This window comes from Canis lupus, chromosome 1 (genome assembly GCF_048164855.1).
Source record: "Canis lupus baileyi chromosome 1, mCanLup2.hap1, whole genome shotgun sequence".
In the NCBI taxonomy this organism is placed as follows: domain Eukaryota; kingdom Metazoa; phylum Chordata; class Mammalia; order Carnivora; family Canidae; genus Canis; species Canis lupus.
In genome coordinates this window covers 37,033,635-37,060,253 of record NC_132838.1, presented here as the reverse complement: position 1 = coordinate 37,060,253, position 26,619 = coordinate 37,033,635, and the positions used below count along the sequence as shown (strand labels likewise).

The window sequence follows — 26,619 nt, the reverse complement described above, 5'->3', positions numbered from 1 at the left end:
TATCACCTACTGTAAAAGGACATTTGGACCTCTGGCAATGGGTTTCACAGCGGCAGATCATTACATTTATAGGTAAGTTCTCCCTGAATGTTTTGATAAAAAGAAAAAAAGGGAAGAAGCTTTCCATGATAGAAATAGAAAGAGAAGGCTCCTATGCAAAGATAAGCATTTATGACTCCATTTATTTTTATGTCTGCTCTTAACACATTGTTAATATACAGGGAGATAAGGAAGTACTGGCCTCCGGCTCCACATCCAGCTGTGAATAAAAAAGTTTTTACCACTTAGCCCTGTGGTTTTCAAATCGTACCCAGGCTTTCAATTCAGGCAGTCCTTGAGTGGGGTAGTGGGAGAAAAGGCCATGTGAGCAAGGTACCACGCTACTTGCCCTGCCTGCCTCCTCCAGGGCAGTCTACAATACAGTGCTTTTTATATATTCATGGGGTTAGGCAACCATCACCTCAAAAAAGAAACCCTGTACCCATTCGCAGTCACTCCCACTCCCACCTTAACCCTATCTCCTCTCCTTAGCTCCTGGCAACCACTAATCTACTTTCTGTTTCTATGGATTTGCCTATTCTGGACATTTCTTATAAATGGAATCATACAATATGTGGTCTTTTGTGACTGGCTTCTTTCACTTAGCATAATGTTCTTCTAGCTTATCTATATTTAGGTTTCAACATGAACTTTTGCTTGGGAAAAAAATGACACATCATCCAAAAGTACACATCCAATTCCACATCTAACATTCTTTAACTAAATACATTCAAGACATGGAAGAACAAAGCAAAACCAACTGACCAACCGACCAACCAACCAACCAGCTACCACCAACAACAAAAAACTCATCTCCCACAAAACAAAAATACAAAGAAACAAATAAAAAGCACCTACTGGCCTCCCCAAAAGTTATAGCAGGGGCTGAAGTTATTATGCTGAGGGAAGTAAGTCAGTCGGAGAAGGACAAACATTATATGTTCTCATTCATTTGGGGAATATAAATAATAGTGAAAGGGAATATAAGGGAAGGGAGAAGAAATGTGTGGGAAATATCAGAAAGGGAGACAGAACGTAAAGACTGCTAACTCTGGGAAACGAACTAGGGGTGGTAGAAGGGGAGGAGGGCGGGGGGTGGGAGTGAATGGGTGACGGGCACTGGGGGTTATTCTGTATGTTAGTAAATTGAACACCAATAAAAAATAAATTAAAAAAATTTGAATTTGTGATAATGTTCAAATTTAATATTTGAAAAAAAGAGTGCATTCTCATACAGAAAAAGCATATTTTTGTTTCCTCATCAATTTTCATATTGAAGAGAAAAAAAAGCTTTCACCAATAGTTATAATCTAAAGGCACTGAGTTCACTAATGCCATAAACTTTCTGCAATATTAAAAGAAAAAATGAAAGTAATTCATCCCACAAGAACTAGGTGTTCTATTCAGGTTAGCAAAATGTAATTCTTTAGTTGAAGGAGAGCTAAGAAAATGATTTAAACCTATTTCTCACCAAAAAAAAGTTAAAAGATATTTTTACATATTTGGTCTAATTTGCTATCTAATGACAGTAGCTAATATCTATCTATTTCAAAGCACTAGAGCAATAGTTTGGTAAAAAGCAAAAAGGAAGACCACCCACCTACCGTAATGAATATAATCAAATTCAACTCAATCTTCATGCTAGGTATAATGCTTTGTTCGTTTTCTTTTTTAAGCAAATAACTATTGATATTATGATCTGAGGATGAAATGGAATGAATCACTCATTACTACACAAATTATCCCACATTTTAAGTTAATCAAGTATTTCTTGAAAGACCAGGTTTTTATTTATTGCTATAAGAAAAGAAAGAAGGAGGACAAAAGATTTTGCACATCTCATCATATGAGACAAGGGTAACATAAAGGCATAGAACTCTGCACATTATAAACAGCTTTCCTTAATTCTCATTTTACCATCAAGAGTGGTGAGATTAGCATCACTTTTTTTGATCCCTCTGAAAGCTTGCAGGGATTCAGACCTACAAGTCAGTAATGAAAAAGCTGCTCTTGCACGCCTGGGTCTTTTTCACTATACCAGCACTATATCCCTTCTCCTAGAAAAACACAACAGTTCTAGGTTTTGTAAGAGAAAGAGCCCATAGCCATCTACTAAAATACTATTAATTACTACATTAAGCTACCCATTAAGCTGAGTTTTACCAAGTTTATATTGAAATGTCATTTTATGACTTATTTTTTTCATTTTATAACTTTTAAATTGCATGTCCAAGACATGTTAGTGTAAGCAGAATTAGGGGGAAAAATACACGAGAGAGAAAAAAGAAAAATTAAAATCTCTTGCTCTTTGACCACCTAGCAATAACCTTGCCTTGTTCACCCTTCTGTTGTCTCCATAATAACCATTTTCCTCATTTTTTATAAGCAACAACTATCTTGTATTTAAAAAAATAAATTTTTCACCCCAAAGTCTATCCCTATGTGTTGTAGTTCATTTAAAAAAATCTGATATATTTTAACTCACTTTGTAGATTCTCCTCCATACTTGCCATTTCCTTATAGTTCATCTGTTGGAAAACACAGGCAAATTGACCTAGCTAGGCTTTGCGGATGGCATATGTTTGATGCAGTTCAGCATGCTCCTCAGTCCTTTGGATATCCTGCAAACTGGCAGCTGGATCCAGAGAATGCATCAACTTCAGGTGTGATCTGGCAAGACTATCAGTAGTGTCTGGTTATCACTCTTTTGTGATCCTAGCAGATTTCATGTGAAATGAAAATCCAATGGGGGCTTCAAAATGATGTCAAATGATGTCAAAATGATGACATCCTAATTCTATCATTCATTTTCATTTATTAATTGAAATAACTATATAAAGACATGTCCCCTTGTCTGCTATTTGGCACACTCAGGAATATAGTTTATTCAGGAAAGGCAGGATTACATGTTTGATTTTCCCTTTTATTGACCAATTTCTGCAGTAACACATTGGTTTCCTATTATCCCCCAAACATAACCAATTTTTAAAATTATTTTCACATGTTATTATGAGCTCATAGCTTTTTAACATATTTAATGGGTTTGGGTCTTGCAATTATCATTATTGGAGATCAAATTGTCTTACCTTTGGCCAGTAGAAGCCCCTTCCAGTTAGCCCCGCTTTGTTTAAGCTCTACAGGTAACAATATATTTAATGGTCTCTACCTATTCTTAGGATGTTATTTCCTTGGTTATTTTGGTTGTCTGAAGCCTGGTCTCTAATAAATCTTCAAGAAGTGCTCATAGGACCAATATTACCTGAGTTCTTGTATGTTGATGATAATTTTCCTGTGTCCTACTAGACAGTAGAAGGCTGGTTTTTCTCAATATAAAATCCTTGGCTCACATGCTTTTTCCCTGAGTTTCTAAAAAAAAAAAAGTCCTTTCATTTTCCTTTTCACATGAAGCTTTGCTATTATTTGATCTTCTTTCCTTTTTAAGTCATGTTGTTCCTTTTGTTTATGACTGGAAGATTTTTTTTCTTTGACTTTAAAGTCCAGCAATTTTATCAGAACATATTATAGTATCAGTCATTCTGAGTCAATGTTCTCAGGCATGTGATATACTCTTGGTACATAGTTTTTCACCTTTTCCTTTCTGGTGGGGAAGAAAGTTTTTCTTGAATTTTCATTTTTATTTTATTTTTTTAATAAATTTATTTTTTATTGGTGTTCAATTTACCAACATACAGAATAACACCCAGTGCTCATCCCGTCAAGTGCCCCCCTCAGTGCACATCACCCATTCACCCCCACCCCCGCCCTCCTCCCCTTCCACCATCCCTAGTTCGTTTCCCAGAGTTAGGAGTCTTTATGTTCTGTCTCCCTTTCTGATATTTCCCACACATTTCTTCTCCCTTCCCTTATATTCCCTTTCACTATTATTTATATTCCCCAAATGAATGAGACCATATAATGTTTGTCTTTCTCTGACTGACTTACTTCACTCAGCATAATACCCTCCAGTTCCATCCACGTCGAAGCAAATGGTGGGTATTTGTCGTTTCTAATGGCTGAGGAATATTCCATTGTATACATAAACCACATCTTCTTTATCCATTCATCTTTCAATGGACACCAAGGCTCCTTCCACAGTTTGGCTATTGTGCACATTGCTGCTATAAACATCGGGGTGCAGGTGTCCCGGTGTTTCATTGCATCTGAATCTTTGGGGTAAATCCCCAGCAGTGCAATTGCTGGGTCGTAGGGCAGATCTATTTTTAACTCTTTGAGGAACCTCCACACAGTTTTCCAGAGTGGCTGCACCAGTTCACATTCCCACCAACAGTGTAAGAGGGTTCCCTTTTCTCTGCATCCTCTCCAACATTTGTGGTTTCCTGCCTTGTTAATTTGCCCCATTCTCACTGGTGTGAGGTGGTATCTCATTGTGGTTTTGATTTGAGTTCCCTGATGGCAAGTGATGTGGAGCATTTTCTCATGTGCATGTTGGCCATGTCTATGTCTTCCTCTGTGAGATTTCTCTTCATGTCTTTTGCCCATTTCATGATTGGATTGTTTGTTTCTTTGGTGTTGAGTTTAATAAGTTCTTTATAGATCTTGGAAACTAGCCCTTTATCTGATACGTCATTTGCAAATATCTTCTCCCATTCTGTAGGTTGTCTTTTAGTTTTGTTGACTGTATCCTTTGCTGTGCAAAAGCTTCTTATCTTGATGAAGTCCCAATAGTTCATTTTTGCTTTTGTTTCTTTTGCCTTCGTGGATGTATCTTGCAAGAAGTTACTGTGGCCGAGTTCAAAAAGGGTGTTGCCTGTGTTCTCCTCTAGGATTTTGATGGAATCTTGTCTCACATTTAGATCTTTCATCCATTTTGAGTTTATCTTTGTGTATGGTGAAAGAGAGTGGTCTAGTTTCATTCTTCTGCATGTGGATGTCCAATTTTCCCAGCATATCTTCAATTTTTTTCCTATCTTCAACATCTGTCATTTTCTCTTGGATATTTCATATTGCTCTCTTCATTTCTTGTTAACTTTCAGAGTTTGTCTCTTATCTACCTTCTATTTCTCTCAAAATATTTACCTCTCCTGTTTATTAAGACTACAATTAGTCTTAATTTTTGAAATGATTTTTCTTTTGTTTCTAATTCTTCCCTGAGTTCTATCACCTCGTTTCCAAGATTTTCCAGTTCTGATTTATGTGTGGGATCATTTTCTTAAGCTTATTTTGCAATGGTGGGTTATACCTTTGACCTGTTCAAGGAGCACATATTTCTGGTAGGCTTTACTACACTTATATTTTTTGGTTCTTCTATCTTTTTTTAATAATTGCTTTACATGAGAGTTGATCTTGATACTTTCTGCTGCTGAATTTTGTCATTGTTGTGAAATTAATATTCCTAATTCAAGAAAGCTTTGTACAGTTCAGGAAACCTTCTCTAACTTCATAGGGTTCCTTCTTCTTTTGCTTTCGTGGGGTATTCAAAAATAGGGCAGTTGAGTTTGGGGATTTCCTGGTCCTATTCCCTTGCCCTACTTTGGACTAGATCATTTCTTTCATCTCTGTTGACCTGCTATGTTAGTGTCATTCCTAGCAGTTTATCTAGTCTGAGGCTCTTTACCGGAAGGAAGCCCTAGTGGGTTGGGTCTAAGGGCTCCAGAAGCTCAGAGCACCCCCAGCACCTTCAGATCTTCCTCTCTGGGTGACTTCTAGGTTCACAGCTCTGCTCCCAAACCAGCTCTTTGAGCTTTCCACTAAATACCTGTTGTCTGTTTTAGGGTTCTCCAGTTCTCACGCACCTTGCATCCTTTCCCTTCCTTTTAGAGATAATAGTATCTTCATGCAGGTTTTGTGGCTGATGGTGGCTTGTCAGCACCAGATTTATTTTGCAGATATCTTAGTACCTAGTTTTATTGTAAATGTTGCCCAGGGGTTTAGTTTTATTATCTAGTTGCTCTCTTTTTATGTAACTGATTTAGAAATGGGAAGAAAATGACAAGGACAAAAGTTTTTGAAAAATTCTAAAGCCACTTCTACTGCCATTTCCCCTAAATCCTTCTGGCTTGATTTTTAATAAGCACATAAGAACTCACTTATCCAAATGAGGACTGTCTTTCAAATTGTCATTTTTGGAAAGCTCATTGAAGCTGAGTCATTGTGAAAAACATTTTAAAACTAAACCTACATAGACAAGTGGGCATGTGAATACTCAAAATTATACTTCCCCCCACTATGCTGCTATTAAGTAGCACAGAGATAATGATGAAAACTTATTTGGATAATAAAAAGTAATTAGCTCTCAACTTGCATCACACCGACTAACACAAATGAATGCATAAAATATAAAAACATGTTGCTGAATTACAAAAGCTACCCTGGGGTAACTCTATGCATGTACTCCTTACCAAAGTCTTAAAAATTTTTGTGCAAGCTGGTATCAGATGATTTTTCACTCAAGGTCTATTTTCTAAGCCAAAGTTGGGAGTATTTTAAATTTTCCTTCATTTTATTCCTTGATTGAGGACAAATATAGACATCATATAGACCAAATTTAGAGTTATCTTTCACTTGTGTTTGTATATCTACATATAAATCCATATGTATTATTATATATATCCCTGTTCATGTTTTAAACTGTATATTCTTATTGTAAATGCTGACATCTATGTATTATTGAACTTCAAAAACATGGATATGTGACTGAGAGTCTTGTCCTTCTCATTAATGTGAATTACAAGGAGCTACAAGGCTAAAGTACAAAAAAGTCTAGAAGTTAGGAATGTGAACTCTCATAGTATTATAGTCAACTAGATCCTTGAATACATTGCTTTACTACTTCAGCTCACAAAATTCCTCCTAATAACACAAAAGAGCCACAAAGCAAAACGTAAAAGGGACTATTCACAATGATGTCAAATAAGCCCGAGGCCAAAACATCCAACTTCTAATTACCTAGCAATTTTAGCAAAACACCAAAACAACTGCAAATAAATAAGCAAAATCATGTTTATCTAAAATCTTCCCCAAATTCCTCTAGTCAGCTCATAACTTGGGTGGCAATATTCTCTAATTCTTTAACAAATACTCCTAACATTAGAGCTTTAACTGTTAACTACAAAAATGAGTAACTTTTTGACCGAGAAAAACAAGGAGGAAAACCAAAGTTATATAACAACACAGTCATTGGGCACATGAGTAGAATAATTAAACACTACCATTTGGATTATGCACAAGTGCAAAAATCACTATTAAACAGCATCATCATTAGAAAGATTTATTTCTTAAACACAGAAGTCAATAATCCCAAGTGGTATATGCATACTTCTAAGGAGTATATCATTATCACAGGACTTATCTTAAAGATGTTCCAATATATTTTTTAATTGCAAAAAAAACTTCTCAGGATTGAGCTAAGTTTCACTGATGTCAAAAGTTGAAATTCAGATACACTGAACTCCATGAATGGATGAAATAAGTCAGACAAGCTTGGAGTCTTTCAAGTTCTAATGGAAAAACATGAAACTAAAAAATTAGCATTAACAGAATCACCATGGGGTCAAAAATAAGTAGGGTAATAAGGCAGCCAAAGGAAAATGGATATCGTCCAAACCTCAACTTAAGAGCCAATGACACTCTCTAAATTATTCAACTTACTGGGAACACAGGGTAAGGTGAGCAAGAACTGAAAAGCTACTTCAGCATGCTGAGGTCAGAGAAGTTGCAATGATGCTGCATCTTTAGTCTGCTGGCAAACATCCCAAGTCTCATCTGAAGAAGCAAGACTGCCAAAAACAAACTACACTAACACAATGTAGAGCTTTCCAAAGAATGAACCAGCATTTTCTTATTTTTGATTTTTATACTCTTACAAATACACTGATGCTGGGAACTGGACTGAACAACTAATTCTAGTTTTTCCCTTTGTTCATGCTTGATTCTTGCTAACAACATATAGTTTGGAAAGAAAAGACGTGATTTCACTTTTAACTTTAAAAGGAAACTTTTTGTTTTTTCTTGTAAGAAAATAGATTTTTCTACAGTTTCTAGAAATGCTGAAAATATGAAACTTTGGTTTATTTCCCCATATATTTAATCAATATTGGCAAGAATATGCTTGAATCTGTTGCTTGGAAAGTAACACGTACTTGCTTAAAAAATACAATACAAATGTGTTTTAAGTGTTATTAATGTAACAAGCTGCTTCCCATAGAGATACATTTTTTCCTGTCCTCCACTGTTCTTAACAAAATCTCAATGAAACTGTCAGCTGTAAACTAGTCCTGCCCAAACCTTGCATATAAGCAGAGAATTTTGTAATGATTCCACTCCATTAATTTGAATGCTGGGAATAGCTAACATTGCTGACTTTTTCAGCAATAAAATTTTGCAAACATCCCATCTCTTCTCCCTAAGCTAACACCTCTCAAACCATCTTCCTATTCCGGCTCACCCTTCCGTTCCTTGTACCTGTATTTGCCAACAAGCGAGTATCCTATTACCTTTCCCCATTTCTTCTCTTCTCTCCTGGACCACTGTCCCTCACCAGATGCACACAGTCTCTGCTTAGTTACCTTTCTTTCCCCACTATCATGGACTCTGTGCCCTTTGATGTATAAACACACTCTACTACATCTTGTTCATAACTGTGGCTTCAAAACCTTCTCCTTTGACGAATCTGGATGCTCCTGTGATACCATATCTCCCCTACCTTCCTCTCCATGATGGGCTGTATAATCTCTTCCCCCACCAAGGCCAAGAATAAATGAGGCTTACAGCATTTTGCCCTGAGCCCTAGTCTTCTCATCAATGAAAACCAATGTGCCCATCCACTCTCCTCTTAGACTGTACGTGGCCAGACAAGCTATCACCTGTCATTTCTAGAGATATACTATGATCTTCTAAATGCCATCTCAGCTCAGAATTCTTCATGTTCCACATTAGCCACACACACAGGGGTAAGTTCAAACCTCAGACCTCATCTCAACTCAAAACATTATTCAGTTCCAAATTTCTAACTTGGAAAAAAGCCTGATCCTTACTCCTACTTCTTTAAAATGAACAAACCTCTTCAACTTCTTTTGGTTTATACAGTATGGGGACAGTTCAAAGCAATCCTGGTATCCCAGTATCATTAATGCCTTTGTATCATTCATTCCCTTGGCCTTCAACTATATCCACCGTCTTTTAATTCCAAAGTGACTGAGCAAGTGCAAATCCCTGCCAGTTAACTTCAGATCCACCCCTGTGGCAATATAGCAATCAATTTACTCATGTCTTATTGACTCATGCTTGCCCCCAGTAGCAATTTGAAACATTTTCCATTCTCCTTAATATTTAACCCTATCCAGCTCTCTCTCACTGGTAGCAATTGCATAAACTCTTAAAATCATACATGAAACTCATCATCCTCTTGCTCTAGTTTAAAGGACTATCTTATGTGCCTTAACATAAAAAAAAAATGTGTCTAACATCAATTAAGTTTTGGTTATTTGCAACAGAGAATATAGGCAATTTTTAAAAAGATAAAATTAGGATAATTTTAATTATGAAATTAAATGATTACAAACTCTAATTCCAATAAAAAAGAAATTTAGGGGCACCTGGGAGGTGATTAAGCAGCTACCTTTAGCTCAGGTCATGATCTCAGAGTCCTGGGTTCAAGCTCCAAGCTGGGGCTCACTGATCAGCAAGGAGTCTGCTTCTCCCCCTCCCTCTGCGACTGCCTGGCTGCTCATTCTTTCTCTCTCTCTCTCTCTCAAATAAATAAATAAAATCTTTATGTAAAAAAAGAAACTTAAAATCTGTACATCTTTAATATAAAATGTCACTATTTTAAATAAATAATAAAGAATCCCCGAGTTCAAATGTAGAGGTCACAGGTAACAATATACATTTTTGACTGTTATTTTAATCCATAAATTCGGTCAATTTAAAAAATACATAGTCTTAAATTTCTCCACATAGAGGTCTTTTCTTTCCTTCATTATATTTTCACTGTACCTCCAGTCCCCAGCAAAATGCCTGTACAATTGGGTACTCAACAAACATAACACTCCAGCAAGCATACAGGAAACAGTCTGCTAATGCACCAAATTGTGTATATTTCCCCAAGGGAGTAAAATCATTAAATCCAGGCCACCAACTTTGAACAAATCACCTTTTTTCTAAGACTTAGTTTTCTCTTTAAAATGAGAATGAATTAGATGATTGCTTGATCTTTCCAGCTTTAATATACTATAATTAGTGTTTATAATGTCAGATATGAATTCATTTACGTTTTATGAGCCAGGCTTTAACTAAGCATAGTAAAAAAAAAAAAAAAAAAAGAAAAAGAAAAAAGAGTAAGATTCATTTCTGTCTTAAAGGAGTTAAAAAGAGAGTAAATGGGAAAAACACATGGAAAACAATATGAGATAATATACAATCCAGTGCTAACTGGTGTAACAGAGGCTATTGTTGGAGACCACATGGTGAAGAAGCACCCTTGGAAGGGAAGCCAGAGGACATTGGGAAGATTTTATACACACAGTAAGAGTCAAGCTGTTTTTGTGAAGGGGTGGGATTTGTAGGGACAAAGAGAGAGAGTGGTGACAGGGATTAAACAGAATCTATGTTATGTTGGCTGTTTTAGATGAACTCTTACTGAGTCCAATCATAAACTTCTTAAATGTACAAAGTTGGGTTATAGAATAATGGAATAAAATAGGAGCTTAAAAAAGTCATTTTCGGGCAGCCCCAGTGGCTAAGTGGTTTAGCGCCGCCTTCAGCCCAGGGCCTGATCTTTGGAGACCCAGGATAGAGTCCCACGCCAGGCTCCCTGCATGGAGCTTCCTTCTCCCTCTGCCTGTGTCTCTACCTCTGTGTGTGTGTGTGTCTCATGAATAAATAAGTAAAATATTAAAAAAAAAAAGATTCTTCTAGAGAAAGAAGAATTCACTTCTATGTATAAACGTTTTGCTATCAATTTCATAAAATGCCTTCATAAATTATGATCAAGAGTTCACACACTATTAGTCTGCTTACATCTAAAGACAAACATTGTCACAGCAAGCTGATATATTTGAAGAAATATTTCTGGAGCTTTCAGGGTTTAAAATAAGGCTTCAGAAAACCTTTAACAATAGACACATTGAGATTCAGCCGAAAAAGGAAGTTAAAGGGGAAAGAAATGAAGTCAGTAATATAATGAGAGAACCATCCCAGCCACAAATGGAGATCCCAGCACTATGAGAAATGCAAACACCAAGATCTGTATGGAAAGGTTTGATCCATTTACTTGCAAACGGTGCTTATTATCATTGTATTGAAAAACTCACATTTGAGTTTCTCTTCTAAGGCAGAAATCAAATGAGTTTAGGGAATATTGGGTAAAAGATGAAATATATATATATATATATAGGATAAAAGATGAAAAAATATATATATATAAAGTTTACTGAAAAGAGAGCAAAATCCAAAGAATGCTGATGAAAAGAAAGAAAATTGGAAACTCATCAATGTAGTAATTCGTTACTATTAAATTGGAGTGTACCATTCAAAAATTCAACTTACATATATTTCTAGCTACTTTATCAAAAGTTGTGAGGTCAAATGCAGAAAATAACCTGTCATAAGATGATTTATGAGTAGGTTGCTAATTAAGATCACTATACAAACTCCAGAAAGGGGCAAAGGACCTCCCAAAGAACATCTACAAAAAAGGAAGCCATCCCTTACAACGCAGGATCCCTTACAAAGCTGTGATCTTAGATATGACAACAATGACTCTGCAAAATCTATGTAACAAGAGGAGCTTTGGGTAACCTACAGATGTCATTTTAAAATGACAGTTTTTATGCATCAGTGAAATGCATCAACGTATCAGTGATTTGCAAGCATGCCCCAATTGGCCAATGACTAATGTTGAAGAGATGTATATTTTGAATTGTGTATTTTACAAAATCATTAGGAATCATATTTAAGCGCAGGAAAAACCGTAATTTTAATTTTATACATCTTTAAACATATTGTCACATTTGTGTACATCTTTAACATATATTTACTTTGTGATTCTTCTGTTTTGACCTTAGCTCTTTATAATCAGTTTCCTAAATGCCTACTTCTAATCATGTAAATATTAATGCTATATTTCTCCCAAATTTCTTACATCATCCAGCAAGGTTCTGTACAATCTGTGCCGCCTTTATGTTTCATCTCATCTCCTACCACTCTCCCTTTTGCAGACAGAGAAATTCACCCATTTTTTTCTGTTCCCCCAACATTCCTACCTCTTTCTTTCCCATCTTCATGGATGTGTGACCTGTGCAGTTACAGGGATCTCATACTCACAAGCTCCCTAAGTTTGGCTTAATGCTCTGCTGTTGTCATCTTAAAAGCTATAGACATTCCAAATAAGGGGTCCACCTCTTCCCTGTGCTCTGGGCACTTCAAATGACATAGCTGGTGCTACCTACTGCCCTCTCCTTGTGGAATCTGCTCCATTTTTTTCTGTGCTCCAACCATGCCAACCTCTTTCCCATGTCCAGACTTCTGTGTCTCTTTCTTCTCTGAAATACCTTCCTACTAACTTGTCACACAGTTGCTTCTTTCTCATCCTTCAATCTCAACTCAAATGTTAACTTCTCTGGCTGACCTTTCCTGATTTCTTTATCTAAAGCGCCTCCTCTAATCTTCTATCTCATTACCCATTTATTTCTTTTAAGGCGCTTACTATAATCTGTAATGATCTCATTTATTTGTTTCCTTGTTCCTTGTCACACTTTCCCTCCACCTAAATGGAAAGTAGCAGGAGAGACAGTAATCTTGTCTACCCTGGTAGTACACTGATGAATTAAAGCTGAGAATAGTGTCTGACATAAGCAAGTACTCAATACTTATTTGTTGAGTGAATAAATATGTTAATCATAGTAATAAATGGTGTTTCATAAATTTTCTTGGGGGATTTTTTTCCTAGTTATCATGCACTATTTCATCTATTATAATCTATTATAATCTCACAGCATTTTCTAGAGATTTCCTCTCCACAAATGCAGCACCTATTTATTTGAGATAAGATACCTAAGATGGAGAGATTTATATGGTTATGTTTTATAAGTATTGCTGTTTTTCTGTCAATTTATAATCCCAAAAGTAACTCAATTGCTTAAACCTAAAGAAAATATACAACTCTATGAATAAATTTTGGTTCACTATTTGAAAGGAAGCTAGAAAATAGCTCTTTATAGCAAATGAAGATAACTTCAGAAAAAAATAGCTTTAAATCAAAGGAACAAGACTTGGTATCCAATGCTAGTGAGATTGTAATAGAATCAGGATATTAACAAAATGTGGTAATAATGTAAAGTAGTATAAGTATATTTTGGAAATAAGTTGACATGAAGAATTATGGCCATAAAAATACTCATATTCATTGACCCAGATAATTTATTTTCAGTGTTTTATTCTATGGAAACATAATTTATGCAATATAGAGAAAAAGCTATTTTCACAAAGATATTCATATGATTGCTGTCTGTAATATCCGAAAATTGAAAATAAACTTAAGTGTCCAAGTAAATTTGAGGGAGTGGTTGGATAAATTTTAGTAATTTACTCAGTTAACTAGGGGGAACATGTACTATACCACATGTTCAGTGATTAAAGCAGGATTGAAATAATGCAAATACAGAAATTAATCTTGACAAAATAAGAGATTTGATTTGATTTGATTTGATTCAGGAGTCAGATTTATGAATTTTTTACTTTCTCTGTTTTCTACTTTTTGCTAATATAAATATATTTAATTATGGAAATGTACTTTAACTGTCTAAAAGAGACGGTTTCTCGTCACACAGTATCATTTTCAATGCAGACCAGTGTAAGTTCCTAAAAAGAGTTTGCTACCAAGAAAGTTAAGTTTAAAATCAAAGCACAGATGTAAACAAAATGTAATAAATAATTTTTTCTGAAAAAAAGGATAATTAATTATTCTGTTAATGAATTCAACATAGAAGTATTTGTTTAAAAGAAAACAAAAACACAAAAAAATTAGTTAAATAATCTTAAAATTGATTTTTTCCATAAAAATTTAAGTCTAAATACACCAAATAATTTTGATGTTAATTAATACAAAACCAATATGTCATTAAAAAAAAAAAAACAAACAAGAAGGACACCTGGGTGGCTCAGTTGGTTAAGTATCCAACTCCTGATTTTGGCTCAGGTCATGTACGATCTCAGGGTGGTGAGATGGAGCCCTGAGTCAGGCTTCCCACTGGGCATGGAACCTGCTTAAGATTCTTTCTCTCCCTCTCTCTCTGTTCCCCACTTCTCTAAACAACCAAACAACCAACCAACCAACCAACCAACCAACCAACCAACCAACCAACCAAGTGGCTCAGTGCTTACAGGTATACAATATTCCACCATTGGGTAATGTAATTTGTGACCTTTTGCCGTTCGACCCGAAAAAAAGCAACTCTGGCAGACATCATAGTTAAAATGCTTTAGGCTTCTATACCTAGAGGAAAGAAAAGAAAATTCATTAGCTTGCATGCCTAATTTTAGTCCAAATCATTCGGCTGTGGGCAGGAATGCCATTTATCCAAATCACCATGGAAATAAAGGTAGATTGGTCACAAAATGTAGAATTTTCTTTGTATCTTAGCTCCAAATTAGGGCCAAGAAAATCTTGGATTTCACATGGGAAATTAAGTAACCCACCTCCCAAGTGAAAAAAAAAAAAAAAAAAAAGAAAAGCAAATTTTTGAAATCCAAGTCTCTAAAGCATTTTGCCATTGTTTTCAACATTATGAGAAGACAAATATCCATGTCAGACATTTTTCTGTAATGTATGAAAGTGAATGCAAATGGCAGAGAAGGAGAGTCATGTTTATTAGCTTGACACATCAGATTTTTAAATTACACTGTCAATAAGAAATGAATCTCAAAATTCCCTGACAAAGCTTTCTCCAGTGAGAATGAATCAGGGTTAATTGATTTCACAGCAAACTTGGGCATAAGTAACATAAAGAAATCTAGTTACTTCTCACTATTTAAATGTTGCTCTCTGCTTACTAAGTTTGACCCCAAAGGCCTTACAACATCAGCAAATTCCATCAGAGCCATATATGTAAATTGCGTCATACAATTATTATGCATGAACATTTCTGGAATCTACGTAAATAGAAATTCAGAATAATCTCCGTTTCTGGAGCCAAGTGGTATAGATAACAATAATAATAAAATAAGCTTCATGTAGTAATTATAAGAAGGAATGCCATTTTCAGATAGATGGAATATGCTAAGATTCTCATTTATTGAGGATACAAACCCCCAATGGAATCAGTGGGAAGGGATGGTAAATGTATACTGAAATTATAACAACAGAACAGAAAATAGTCTCCTGCTATCCCTGGCAACAGATCATCTTACCTGAACCCAACTATTGGACATTCTTTACAGATGTTGCATTTAGCTTGATGCTTTGCAGTCTCAGCTGCAGCCACTCGGTGTAAAACTGGCAGCCAAACCATGGACTGTGGTTCCAGACGCATCCAATCTATAAAATCTTTTACGCTTATCTCTGGCTTATTGTTATTCTGGTTAAAAAAAAAAAAGTATATATATATATTAAAAGTGAAGAAAATCTCTTCATTGAAATTGCAGCAGGTATTGCTTTATAATCTTCTGAAAATCTGTATGAAGTGAAAGAAAAGTTATAGAACTCTTTCCAGGTCAGTTAAATCACAAAATATTTAAGGTTCTTAATGGAGAGAAAAATCTAGAATTTAAAATCAGAAAAAAACAAATAATCTTATAAGGAAGAAGAAAAAAAAAAAATCCCATTGCCCTCCCTAATAGACTCAGATTAAAAACAAAAACAAAAAACAAAACCCCAAACCACACAATTCAAGGTACTATTTTCGCATAAATATTTTAATCCTATAAAACTCGTTTATCTAAGTAAAAATTTGAGAAAAACTCATTGGTAACTTCCCAAACTTGAAGGTCATTACAGATGCTAAATAAAAACTATTATTTCTGTGTCCTGGTCCACCCATTACAACATCATACTAGGAATATATTACTATGAATATATTTGGCAACATTTCCAAATTTATTATGATTAACTGCATTCAAGTCTGAATCTCTCTTTAAACCTAATCCTAAAAAAAAAAAAAAAAATAAAAAAAAAATAAACCTAATCCTAACTAATTTTCATATGTGCAAAGTTAAATTTGTAACATCTTTCTCCCACTTTTGTCAAGGTCACCCTATGAACCAGTACATGGTAGAACCATATTTAGAATTTTCATTTGGTATTTTTTGTATTTCTAAAACAAGTAAAAGGGCCATTATAAAATGTAATAACCCATAACATCAATTCTCCTTAAAGAGATGGTGTGAGCATTTTTTTTTTCTCAGCAACAATAAATCACTGGATATGCTTTGGCAAAATATCTATAGCTTTTTCCTTTATGCATACATATAACGTCAGTAGTAACATTTCCAGAATGCTTTTATATGCATTAAAAAGAATTTGGGGGTTTGTATGGAAGAAAAAACCCCAATCAATTATATAACTTGGTATGTGGTTATACTTTCATGAACATCATAAGAAGACAGAGGAGATTCAGGTGAATACAGTAGGAACACATACTGAAGCCCTTCACTTGAAGGGCTCAGAGAAGGATTTTCAGAGAATGTGAAATAAGCAAAGATCAAAAGAAAGAATAAGGATTAGCAGGAGAATAGTTTGTAGGTGAAGAGTAAGAAAGAATATACTAAACAAAAGGCACATGTCCAAAGGTGCTAGGGCAGGAATGAAGGAAGTAAAATTGCCACTGGAAACAGACAGGAAGGAGATGAGTGGTAAAAGGTGAGGCCCAGGGCAAAGTGAGGGTCAATCACAGCAATCTAGTAGCACATTTTAAAGATGTGGCGTTTTATCCATTTACAAACAGTAAGTCTCCTTGAGAAGGTTGCTATTCCTTGAATGAAATGTGTTTGAAAAAATTTAAAACACAAACTTACTGGGATGGTACCCAACATCTTCTACAATTCAGTTCTAGCACAAATTCCCTGTTCCAATTCTCACAACATCCTCAACACCATTCCTGATACGTTCTACATACCAGCGATCCTTCTCGTTTACCTGTTGGAAGCAGCTGCGAACACTGGGTTCAATATTACTGCCCCCAAAAGCTGCTACTTCCCCCAGCTGCCGAGGGATCTGGATGGCATCATGAAGTAACAGGCCAAGCTGCCTCTGGTCACACATTTCTGTCGGACCTGCCACCTCCTTAAAGAGATCTACAAAGAAGAGAGCCCAGAGGTTAACTTCCATCTGCCTAGACTATTCTTTTATGTAAATGATATCTTTGGTTTTGTCAAGTGAATGATGTAGATTTAAAAAAAAAATTATGTGGACATGTATCACATGAGTTATTTAAATTTCATGTAAAAGCAATCCACTTTCTTATAGAAACAAATATTTTCTGGAAAGGAATTTCCAGGTTTTAAAAACTTAAAAAAAAATCACACAAATTCTAAATGCTTTTCATGTGAAGTTTAATGAGAACAGAAAAAAAGGAGAGTAAATATGTATTTGGTCCTAAAAATCATTCCTAAACAATACTTGGTAAATAGACATCAAATGAAAGTCTATCATTTTGATGTATTTTTCTTTTAAGGGAAATAAAGCTAAATCTAACACTGCCAACAGTGAATTTTCAAACAACTGAACCAAGCTCAGTGATACTGACATAGTAATCACAGTGAAATGTAACTTTAAGTTTACACAGAGGAAGTGAATCCAAGTAAGATAAATTTAATTTTTATTATCATTTGTTCACTTAGATTTGGTCAGAATTCTGTGTTTTTCTTTTTTTCTTCCTTTCATAAAAATTTGAGTACAGTTGACACACAATGTTATATTAGTTGCAGGTGTACAACATAATGATTCAACATCTCTATACGTTATGCTATGCTCACTACCACAAGTATAGTTACCATCTGTCACCATACAATGCTGTTACATTACCATTGACTATATTCCCTATGCCATACCTTTTATTACTGTGATTTACTCATTCCATAACTAAAAGCCTATATCTCCCACTCCCCTTCACTCACTCTGTCTACCCTTCACCCTTCTTCCCTTTGTTAAAAATAAGACTTTCAAAAAAAAAATAAAAAAAATAAGACTCTCATAGCCAGAAAATATTTATTTAGGACTCTTATGACTCTTGTTTTAAACCCACTGCTAGGAAGAGACCTTCTAAGTAATAATGCTCTCTATACAGAGAAGTACACATTTCAGTGACATGAATCATGTCAAATTTTCCTCTTTTGAGGAAGACAGCTATACCACTCTGCCACAGTTAAGGTAAAGCTACACATAAAACACAGAAGAAAAGATTCTTTAACATTTTGACATACTTCTGAATTCTGATAAAAGTTCTTATTTTCATATTATAGTCAGAAACAAAGAGGAGTATTAGGATGTAGGAACAGGTCACAATCTAAAAATCAAGTTCCAACAAATCAACACAGAAGAGATGCAAAATGCATTCTTGTAAATGCATTTTTTGATGAGGCAAGAAAGCCACTCAGCTATAAGCAAGAATGTCCAGCAGTTGGTAGAATGTAACTAAGGGATATTCTCAAGAAGGTGCTAAGAGAGAAGGAGGTGTCACCAGGGTCAAGACATTGACATTAGCCATTGCAAAATCACTGTGCAGATGGATACCAATTGAACCAGAATAGCACCTATGCCATTGAGTTTGGAGAGCAAATTGTCTTCAATATTAATCTAACAATGGAAATAATAATGAAGTGTTCTGATATCACTGGGGAAATCAAAACTAAAATCAGAGTTGCTAAGGACCTCAAAATAAAAAACAAAACAAAACTCCAGAACATTTCCGGAGTCTCAATACTTGCAGGAAAGTTTAAAGATTTTAACCCAAAGGATGTCTTATTTAATTAAGTACTAAAATGGCATACTTCATGGATTAAGATAAATATCAGAAATTCTCATTGCAGGGCTTCTGCTTTCTTTGCCATAATCTGAAAATTTATTGTTGAATTTGCTGGTATTTGTAGAAAGTATGTCCATTGTATTACGAGTGCGTGAATACAGGTATGCTGAAATATGCTCCTCATTTGAAAATTATACCTTTCAGACATATGTTTGAAGGTATGTATACAGATAAAAGAAATCTTTATATATTATATTTGGTTTTGCCCTATAACTACAGTCACCGTGTTATAACTCTTTCTTTTGGTCTTAGCTTGCATTTTGATAGCCAACTTGAAAAGGAAGGGAGGAGAAATCATTGATCTAGGAAAACAGAACATTCTTATATTTTAATATTTATGGTATACTTTGAGAGTGAATTTGTATTTGTTTCAGAGTAAGATGAGCATCATGATGTAACTGTTACCTTTAAGGAACCTACATTCTTTCAGAAGCACATGAAAACCCCAAACTATAAATGATAAAAAGTCCTTTTTAAAATAGTGCTACAGTGATGTTTTTATTAACATTTTTCTTTCCCACTCATTACAAAAAATAATCTTTTTAGCTTTGAAAATGATTATCTTTTGACAATTACGATGTTGTAGAGGATTTAAATTTTGGATAAAAACCAACCAAATAAAAGCCTTCTGCAAAGCTTCTACTAGGTTCTGACTCCCATCAAGGCACCTCACCTGATCTTACTATCAGCTTTTTGTTTCATACAAATCCCACATCTCTTATCACTGACATTCTTGTCAAACTGTTTAAGAAAAACAAGCCATCATGATCTAGACTTAAAATTCACAAATTACCTCACAGACATCCCAGAAAATAAGTTTTTAAAAACTTATGTCTGTTCACAGAAGACGCTAAACTTAACTAAGTTTATAGGACCTGGGATCAAATATCCTCTTGTGGCAAATTAACAAGGCAGGAAACAACAAATGTTGGAGGGGATGCGGAGAAAAGGGAACCCTCTTACACTGTTGGTGGGAATGTGAACTGGTGCAGCCACTCTGGAAAACTGTGTGGAGGTTCCTCAAAGAGTTAAAAATAGACCTGCCCTACGACCCAGCAATTGCACTGTTGGGGATTTACCCCAAAGATACAGATGCAGTGAAACGCCGGGACACCTGCACCCCGATGTTTATAGCAGCAATGGCCACGATAGCCAAACTGTGGAAGGAGCCTCAGTGTCCAACGAAAGATGAGTGGATAAAGAAGATGTGGTTTATGTATACAATGGAATATTACTCAGCTATTAGAAATGACAAATACCCACCATTTGCTTCAACGTGGATGGAACTGGAGGGTATTATGCTGAGTGAAGTAAGTCAGTCGGAGAAGGACAAACATTATATGTTCTCATTCATTTGGGGAATATAAATAATAGTGAAAGGGAATATAAGGGAAGGGAGAAGAAATGTGTGGGAAATATCAGAAAGGGAGACAGAACGTAAAGACTGCTAACTCTGGGAAACGAACTAGGGGTGGTAGAAGGGGAGGAGGGCGGGGGGTGGGAGTGAATGGGTGACGGGCACTGGGGGTTATTCTGTATGTTAGTAAACTGAACACCAATAAAAAATAAATTAAAAAAAAAAAAAAACAAATATCCTCTTGTTTTTCGTCTCTCCACATTCATGAAATATCCCTACCACTCTCCCCAAAATGTTATGAATATATTTTGTGAAGAATCATCTGGTGAGGGATGCCTGAGTGGCTCAGAGGTTGGGCGTCTGCCTTCAGCCCAGGGTGTGATCCTGGTGTCCCGGGATGGAGTCCCACATCGGGCTCCTGGCATGGAGCCTGCTTCTCCCTCTGCCCATGTCTCTGCCTCTCTCTCTCTCTCTCTCTCTCTCTCTCATGAATAAATAAAATCTTTTTTTTAAAAAAAAGAATCATCTGGTGATACGCATGATAGGACCAAGTTACCCAGACTTTATGAACAAATTAAATCAGAAAAACTTTACAGTAGTTAAAAGAGTTTAGAGGCACAGCAGCAACTGCTACCATTTATTCAACAGCTGTGATTTATAGGTACTTTTCACATATTATCTCTAATTGCTTTCAAAGCAAGAACTATTGGCTTCATTCTTCAGTTGAAGGAAATCCATTCTGGAGGCTGAAATGTGAAATGTGAGTAATATTGCCTTTTAGCTGGTGGTCTTTAGTGGGATCCTGTAATCCCTAAAGTCACTCAGCCACTAAGTGGCAAAGCTGAGATTTGAAGGCACGTCTCCTTGGCTCCTGAGCCTATCCCTTTCAAAATGTCAGGATGCCTGCCCTTTGTTAACTGAAAGCTAAAAGGATACCACTGATTTATTTGGTGAATAAGGACAAACAAAATTTATTATTTTCTCATGTTATAAAATATAATTCTTTGCCAAAGCCTGTAATAGTTCTAGTCCATCTCATTTTTTTTTTCCTGAGGGGGCATTAGAAGTACACAAGGTTCTATAATAAAGAATAATAGGAAAGTTCTAGTCCATCTTAATTTTTTTTCAAGCAGTAGAAGTACAGAGAGAAAGACTCTTGGGCTTTAGAGTCAGAAAAATCTGCATGATCTCATTCTACTCCCATAATTTATTGTCTCTGCAGCCATTGATGAGATTTTTAACCCATCTCAGAATTAATTTTTTTTAGCTGGAACACGAAAGTCACAATGCCTACATTCTGAAGTGATTATTCTAAGACTTAGATGAGATATAATGTGCAGTTGGTTTTCACTTCATTGAGGCACCTTGCCTCATTTCACACAAATCCACATCACTTCTCACTGAGACCCATTGTCTAGCCCAGGATGTGTCTAGTAAGGGGTAAAAAGAATAGAAATTGTTATTACAAGTAAATCATATAAAGGAAACCTCCAATCAATTGCTATTATCATTAATATTACTAAAAACACAATTGTACAGGAAAAGTCTTACATACATCTGTATTTTTCTTCTAAGAGACCTTTGGAAAGAGACATCAATCCAATCTTCAGACTCTGCACTCTTATTTTTCCAGTTCGACCCCTATAATTGTAAGAATTTCAACACGTTAGATGTATTTAAAGCTGTAGATAGGACACTAATTGTTTCTGAATATCTGTTTTCTTGACGGTAAATTACTGAAAGATGATTGCACCTTAGAGATGCAAATATTCTATTCACTTTGAACAATTAATTTTAAACCCATACCATAATTTCATGGCATGTTTTAATAGCATGTTTGACCCAATCTGAAGAATATAGAGCCTGAAGTCACTTTACATGCAATACATGAACTTGGAAGAACAAATAAAAGTAAAATGAAAATGATAATTACAAAGCTGAAAAGATATTTTTGGCAATAGTATGAATTAAAATCTATCTGTTAATAATCATAAATGCAAAATTTAAAATAGATAGCAAAAGGTATATATAATATGCATGTGGCTTAATATAGCGAGAAAAATATGATGTATCTAAAAACAAAGGTACAAAATATACAAAAATTATAGAAAATTAATGTACAGAAACTATAGAATGTACCAGAACTACAAAAATGTACAAAACTACATGTACAAAAACTATATAAAATTAACTATATTGAGGGCTAATAACTTGTTAGATACTTTAAAGCTGTTGTCTTCATTGGTCTCTGTCAATTCAGTTTTCTCAGGTTACTATTTCAATTATAATAGATGGTGATCTTAGACAGGTGTGAAATTTCTATTTGGGGAAGACTCAAATTATAATTAAATACAAAATGTATTAATTAATCAACACTAGGAAACAGCTTTGTACTATGCCGACGAGAGACCATAAGTTGACTAGAAGAAAATTTTTATTTTTAAAAGCATAGAGCTGTCTTTATTCCTGTTATGTGTCAAAGTATTTCTAAGTTGTCTACCAAATGTCCTAATGTATTAGATCCTGGGGATGGAGAATGGGAAATGCAGAAACCACAAAAATTGATAACCTGATCTTTGCTAAGGAGCAACACACAATCTAGAAAAAAAGTCTTTCTTGCTATCTTTATTATTTCATAGTCAGAATCTGCTTTCAGTTTAGGTTTTTAACATTAATTTTTCTCAAGACATGTTTTCAATATATAAGTACAGTATACTTCATACCTGTATCTAATATCTACATAACTTTATCATTAAAGTTGATAAATCATATCATTTAAAAGTTGATAAATATCATTAAAGTTGATAAATCATATCATTACATAAAATTTAGTAACTCATGCTATCTAAAAAACAGATAAATATTTGTGTCATGTCATTTTAATTTTAGGTGGTATTTTTGTCAAACTGTGTTTAAATCTTGTTCTTATTGATATTCCTACTATTAATACTAATGGATATCTTCTATTCTCAAATTATAAATATGCAGGTAAGTTTCTGTATATATACCATGACATATAAGTTATAAAATAAATAAAAGAGAAAAACATGCTGAGATCAGTAAAATGTATTTTCAAAACAGTCACTTAATAGCCTAGACTTTATAATCTATATGAAATCACATCCAATAAACTTATTAAACCATTAATATGCATGTGTGCAACATTCAAAAGTGACCAATGAAATAATTAATACTTAAATTTTTAAATACATATAGCCATTATAAGCAGAAATCTAAGTTAATGTACTCATTCCAGTTTCTTGCCATTATAAAAATATTTTCAAGTTAAACTGAGCCATGCTACAAATTGTTTTTCTAGTTTACATTTTTAAGTGTTTCCTAATTATCACCCCAAAATACACCATGTCTGTTTTTCTTCTCTCACGAATCAAGAAATTTTATTTTCTGGATAATCAGGCAATAGAGTTACAGAAGATAGCAAAAGGCTGGTAAATAGACTAGCACATGGACACAGGGAAAGACAAAGCAGTCCCTTAAGGGAAAAAAGATAAAAATGTCATGTATTAGAGGATAACCTCCAGACTATGGTGACAATAGAAGAAAGGGGCATCATCAGGAAGGCTACTGAAAATGTCAATCATCCAATCATCACACCATTAGCAGTTATGAAGGTTTACTGTGGTCCCAGCATTATTCTGTGTACCAGAAGGACCAGCAGAAAAGTTAAGGCACAATTCCTACCCACGATAAGGTCACACACAGCTAGAGAGGAGGGACAAAAAAACAATGGGAAATGCACAAAAAACAGGAGAGCAACCTTTATGCATGGAAATAAACAAGCATAAGAAAGTTGTGGCTGACTTGTTATTAGTCTCATAACATTTGGTAGAGGAGATAAGTCTCAAATCAAACACTGAAGGCATGACATAGCTGGACTGTCCCTAGAAGAGAGTAGATTATTATAGGAAAAACATGGGCAAGGGGACAAAAGCAGGAGTGGAGCACCAGACACTAGATGCTTTCAGGTGCGGGAAAGACTTGTATTAAGGCTAAACAGTTGATAAAGTAGTCCAGGTTTTACCATCTGGAACCAGACGATAGAGAGCTCTGATGTTAAATAAGACATCTAGATTTGAAAAAGAAGAGGGAGGCAAAGAAATTTATTAGTGAGTGATATAACCCAATATTTAATATTTGGTCCCTGATTGTCTTCCAAAGTAACTCCTGAATTAGTTTAACTGGAAAAATATGTATATTATAAAATTATATCCATCTTGGCATAGTGAAAAAAAAAACACTGCAGTAAATGAGGTTAATATTTTCTGTAGGGACAAAAATATTTAAACCAAGTGTTCCAGACTATTGCTTTAAATCATGATTTAAACATTTTTTATTTCTATTAAATTTAGAAGGAAGATCAGAAGTTAAGGCATTTTAACCTGGGAAGATGAAGACTGAGTGAGGCTGTGAACTCATAGATGGAATAAATTTTATCTTTATAGTTTAGAAAGCCCTTTCTACATATACTAGTTCATTTGCCCTTCACAAATATCTTATGTATGGTAAGCAGAGTAGATATCTTTACCTCAATTTTTCAGATGAGAAATTGAGATGCCAAAAGTTGAGTGGCTGCCAAGGTACAAAGCAACCAGAATCAAAAATTTGGATTCTCATCATTCACAACAGAATAGACTTTTTTTTTTTTTTTGGTAAAATTCAGAGTATTAGGAGTTGGATACATGTTAAAACTTGAAAAAAAATAGTAAGCTTAATATAACTTATAAAGTACTATGTTTCTTAGATATGGCAATATGGAAGAAATAATCAAGTGATTATTAAAGAAACCAGAGTATTAATTCCCTATCTACCACTAATGTGCAAGAAGTGGCTATGGATAAATTGTCTTATTTCACTGGGTCAATTTCTTAATCAGTAAAATGAAGAGAGCAGAGTAAAATGAAAAGGGCAGAATGGAAGATGGAAGGTCCTCAAAGTCTTCTCCTTTTAGAATTCTAAGATCTCCTGTGTATGCATCACTCATTATTTCAAGAGCTGTTTGAATATACTTCAAGAACTCAAAGTATCAGCTCTGGCTGTAGCATACTACACAAAGGCAGTCAAAAATATATAGTTAAATAGTGAATATCAAAAAAGCTGAATGAATGGAAAGGTAAGATCGTAGTACTATTTCCAAGGTTCAGAGACTTCTTAGGGTCCAAAATGTTCTAATGCTCAAAGAAAACTAGTAACTTGAATAAGTCTTGTTTAGATAAATTATGGTTGTTACAGAAATTTGGGTAATCAACTCTGGCTATCTGAGACTGCCATCATATGATTAGCTATATTTTTTCCCTTTACGTTAATGCATGATATTCCTCTCTAGGACAGAACACTAGACTGGATGCATACAGCATTCTGATCCAGCATGGTCTTCACTATATTTCTTTGGCATGGAAGGGAAATAAATCTTAAAAGCTATTTTTTTCCTTTAAAATGGAAAATTTCAAGAAACTGTCTAAATAAGAAACAGTACCTCAGTGTAGCATTTCCCATGTGTTCACATTTGATGATGGAAAGTGGAAATATGCCAACATTTGATTCCCTAAAATATGAATCACAACATTTCACATTCTGCTTCCTTCACAACTAAGTGGCACTATTCCCTTTGGGCTGTCCAGTGAAAACAACATATGTGTGTGTGACATGTTATGAGTTAGATTCTCCTAGAATTCATGTGTTGAAGGTCTAACCATTTGGTAACTCAGAATATGATTGTATTCAAAGACAGCGTCTTTAGAGAAGCAATTGACCCAAAATGAGATCATGGGGTAGGCCCCAATCCAATGCAACAGATATTTTTATAAGATAAGGACACAAACACACATAGAAGACAGACCATGTGAAGACACAGGGAGAAGATAACCATCTCTAAGCTGAGGAGAGAGGCCTCAGAAGAAACCAATCCTGTTGACACCTTGATCTTAGACTTCTAGTGAGAAAAATTCCTGTTATTTAAGTCGCCTAGTTTGTGGTACTTTGTTATGGCAGCCCTAGCAAACTAATGTAGGGTGTTTGAACTAGATGAGGGTGGTTTAACATCTTCTCCAGTTCTTCCTGAAATTATTGCTCAAAACATCCACCTCTACCATGCCCTTATAGAACTTAATGGAGTTCTCAACCAAGTAATCTATGAATGTAGCATTCTTCCTGGGCCCTCAAATTAAGTTATAGTTTTTGTAGTTAACACATTCAATTGACCAACTATCTTGGTGAATTTACTATATA

General features: G+C 34.9%; 1 protein-coding gene across 12 annotated transcripts in view; it reads right to left on the bottom strand.

Annotated features, from left to right (window-relative positions):
• UTRN (utrophin) overlaps window positions 1-26,619 on the bottom strand; it is a 497,949-nt gene that overhangs the window by 32,862 nt on the left and 438,468 nt on the right. For all 12 annotated transcript variants that reach the window (XM_072826596.1, XM_072826601.1, XM_072826576.1 and 9 more), the window contains 4 exons: window positions 21,929-22,014; window positions 17,129-17,286; window positions 15,406-15,572; window positions 14,380-14,491 (listed from right to left, as the gene is read on the bottom strand). In XM_072826596.1, coding sequence (XP_072682697.1) covers window positions 14,380-14,491; window positions 15,406-15,572; window positions 17,129-17,286; window positions 21,929-22,014 — 523 coding nt within the window. The remainder of the gene's footprint in view (window positions 1-14,379; window positions 14,492-15,405; window positions 15,573-17,128; window positions 17,287-21,928; window positions 22,015-26,619) is intronic.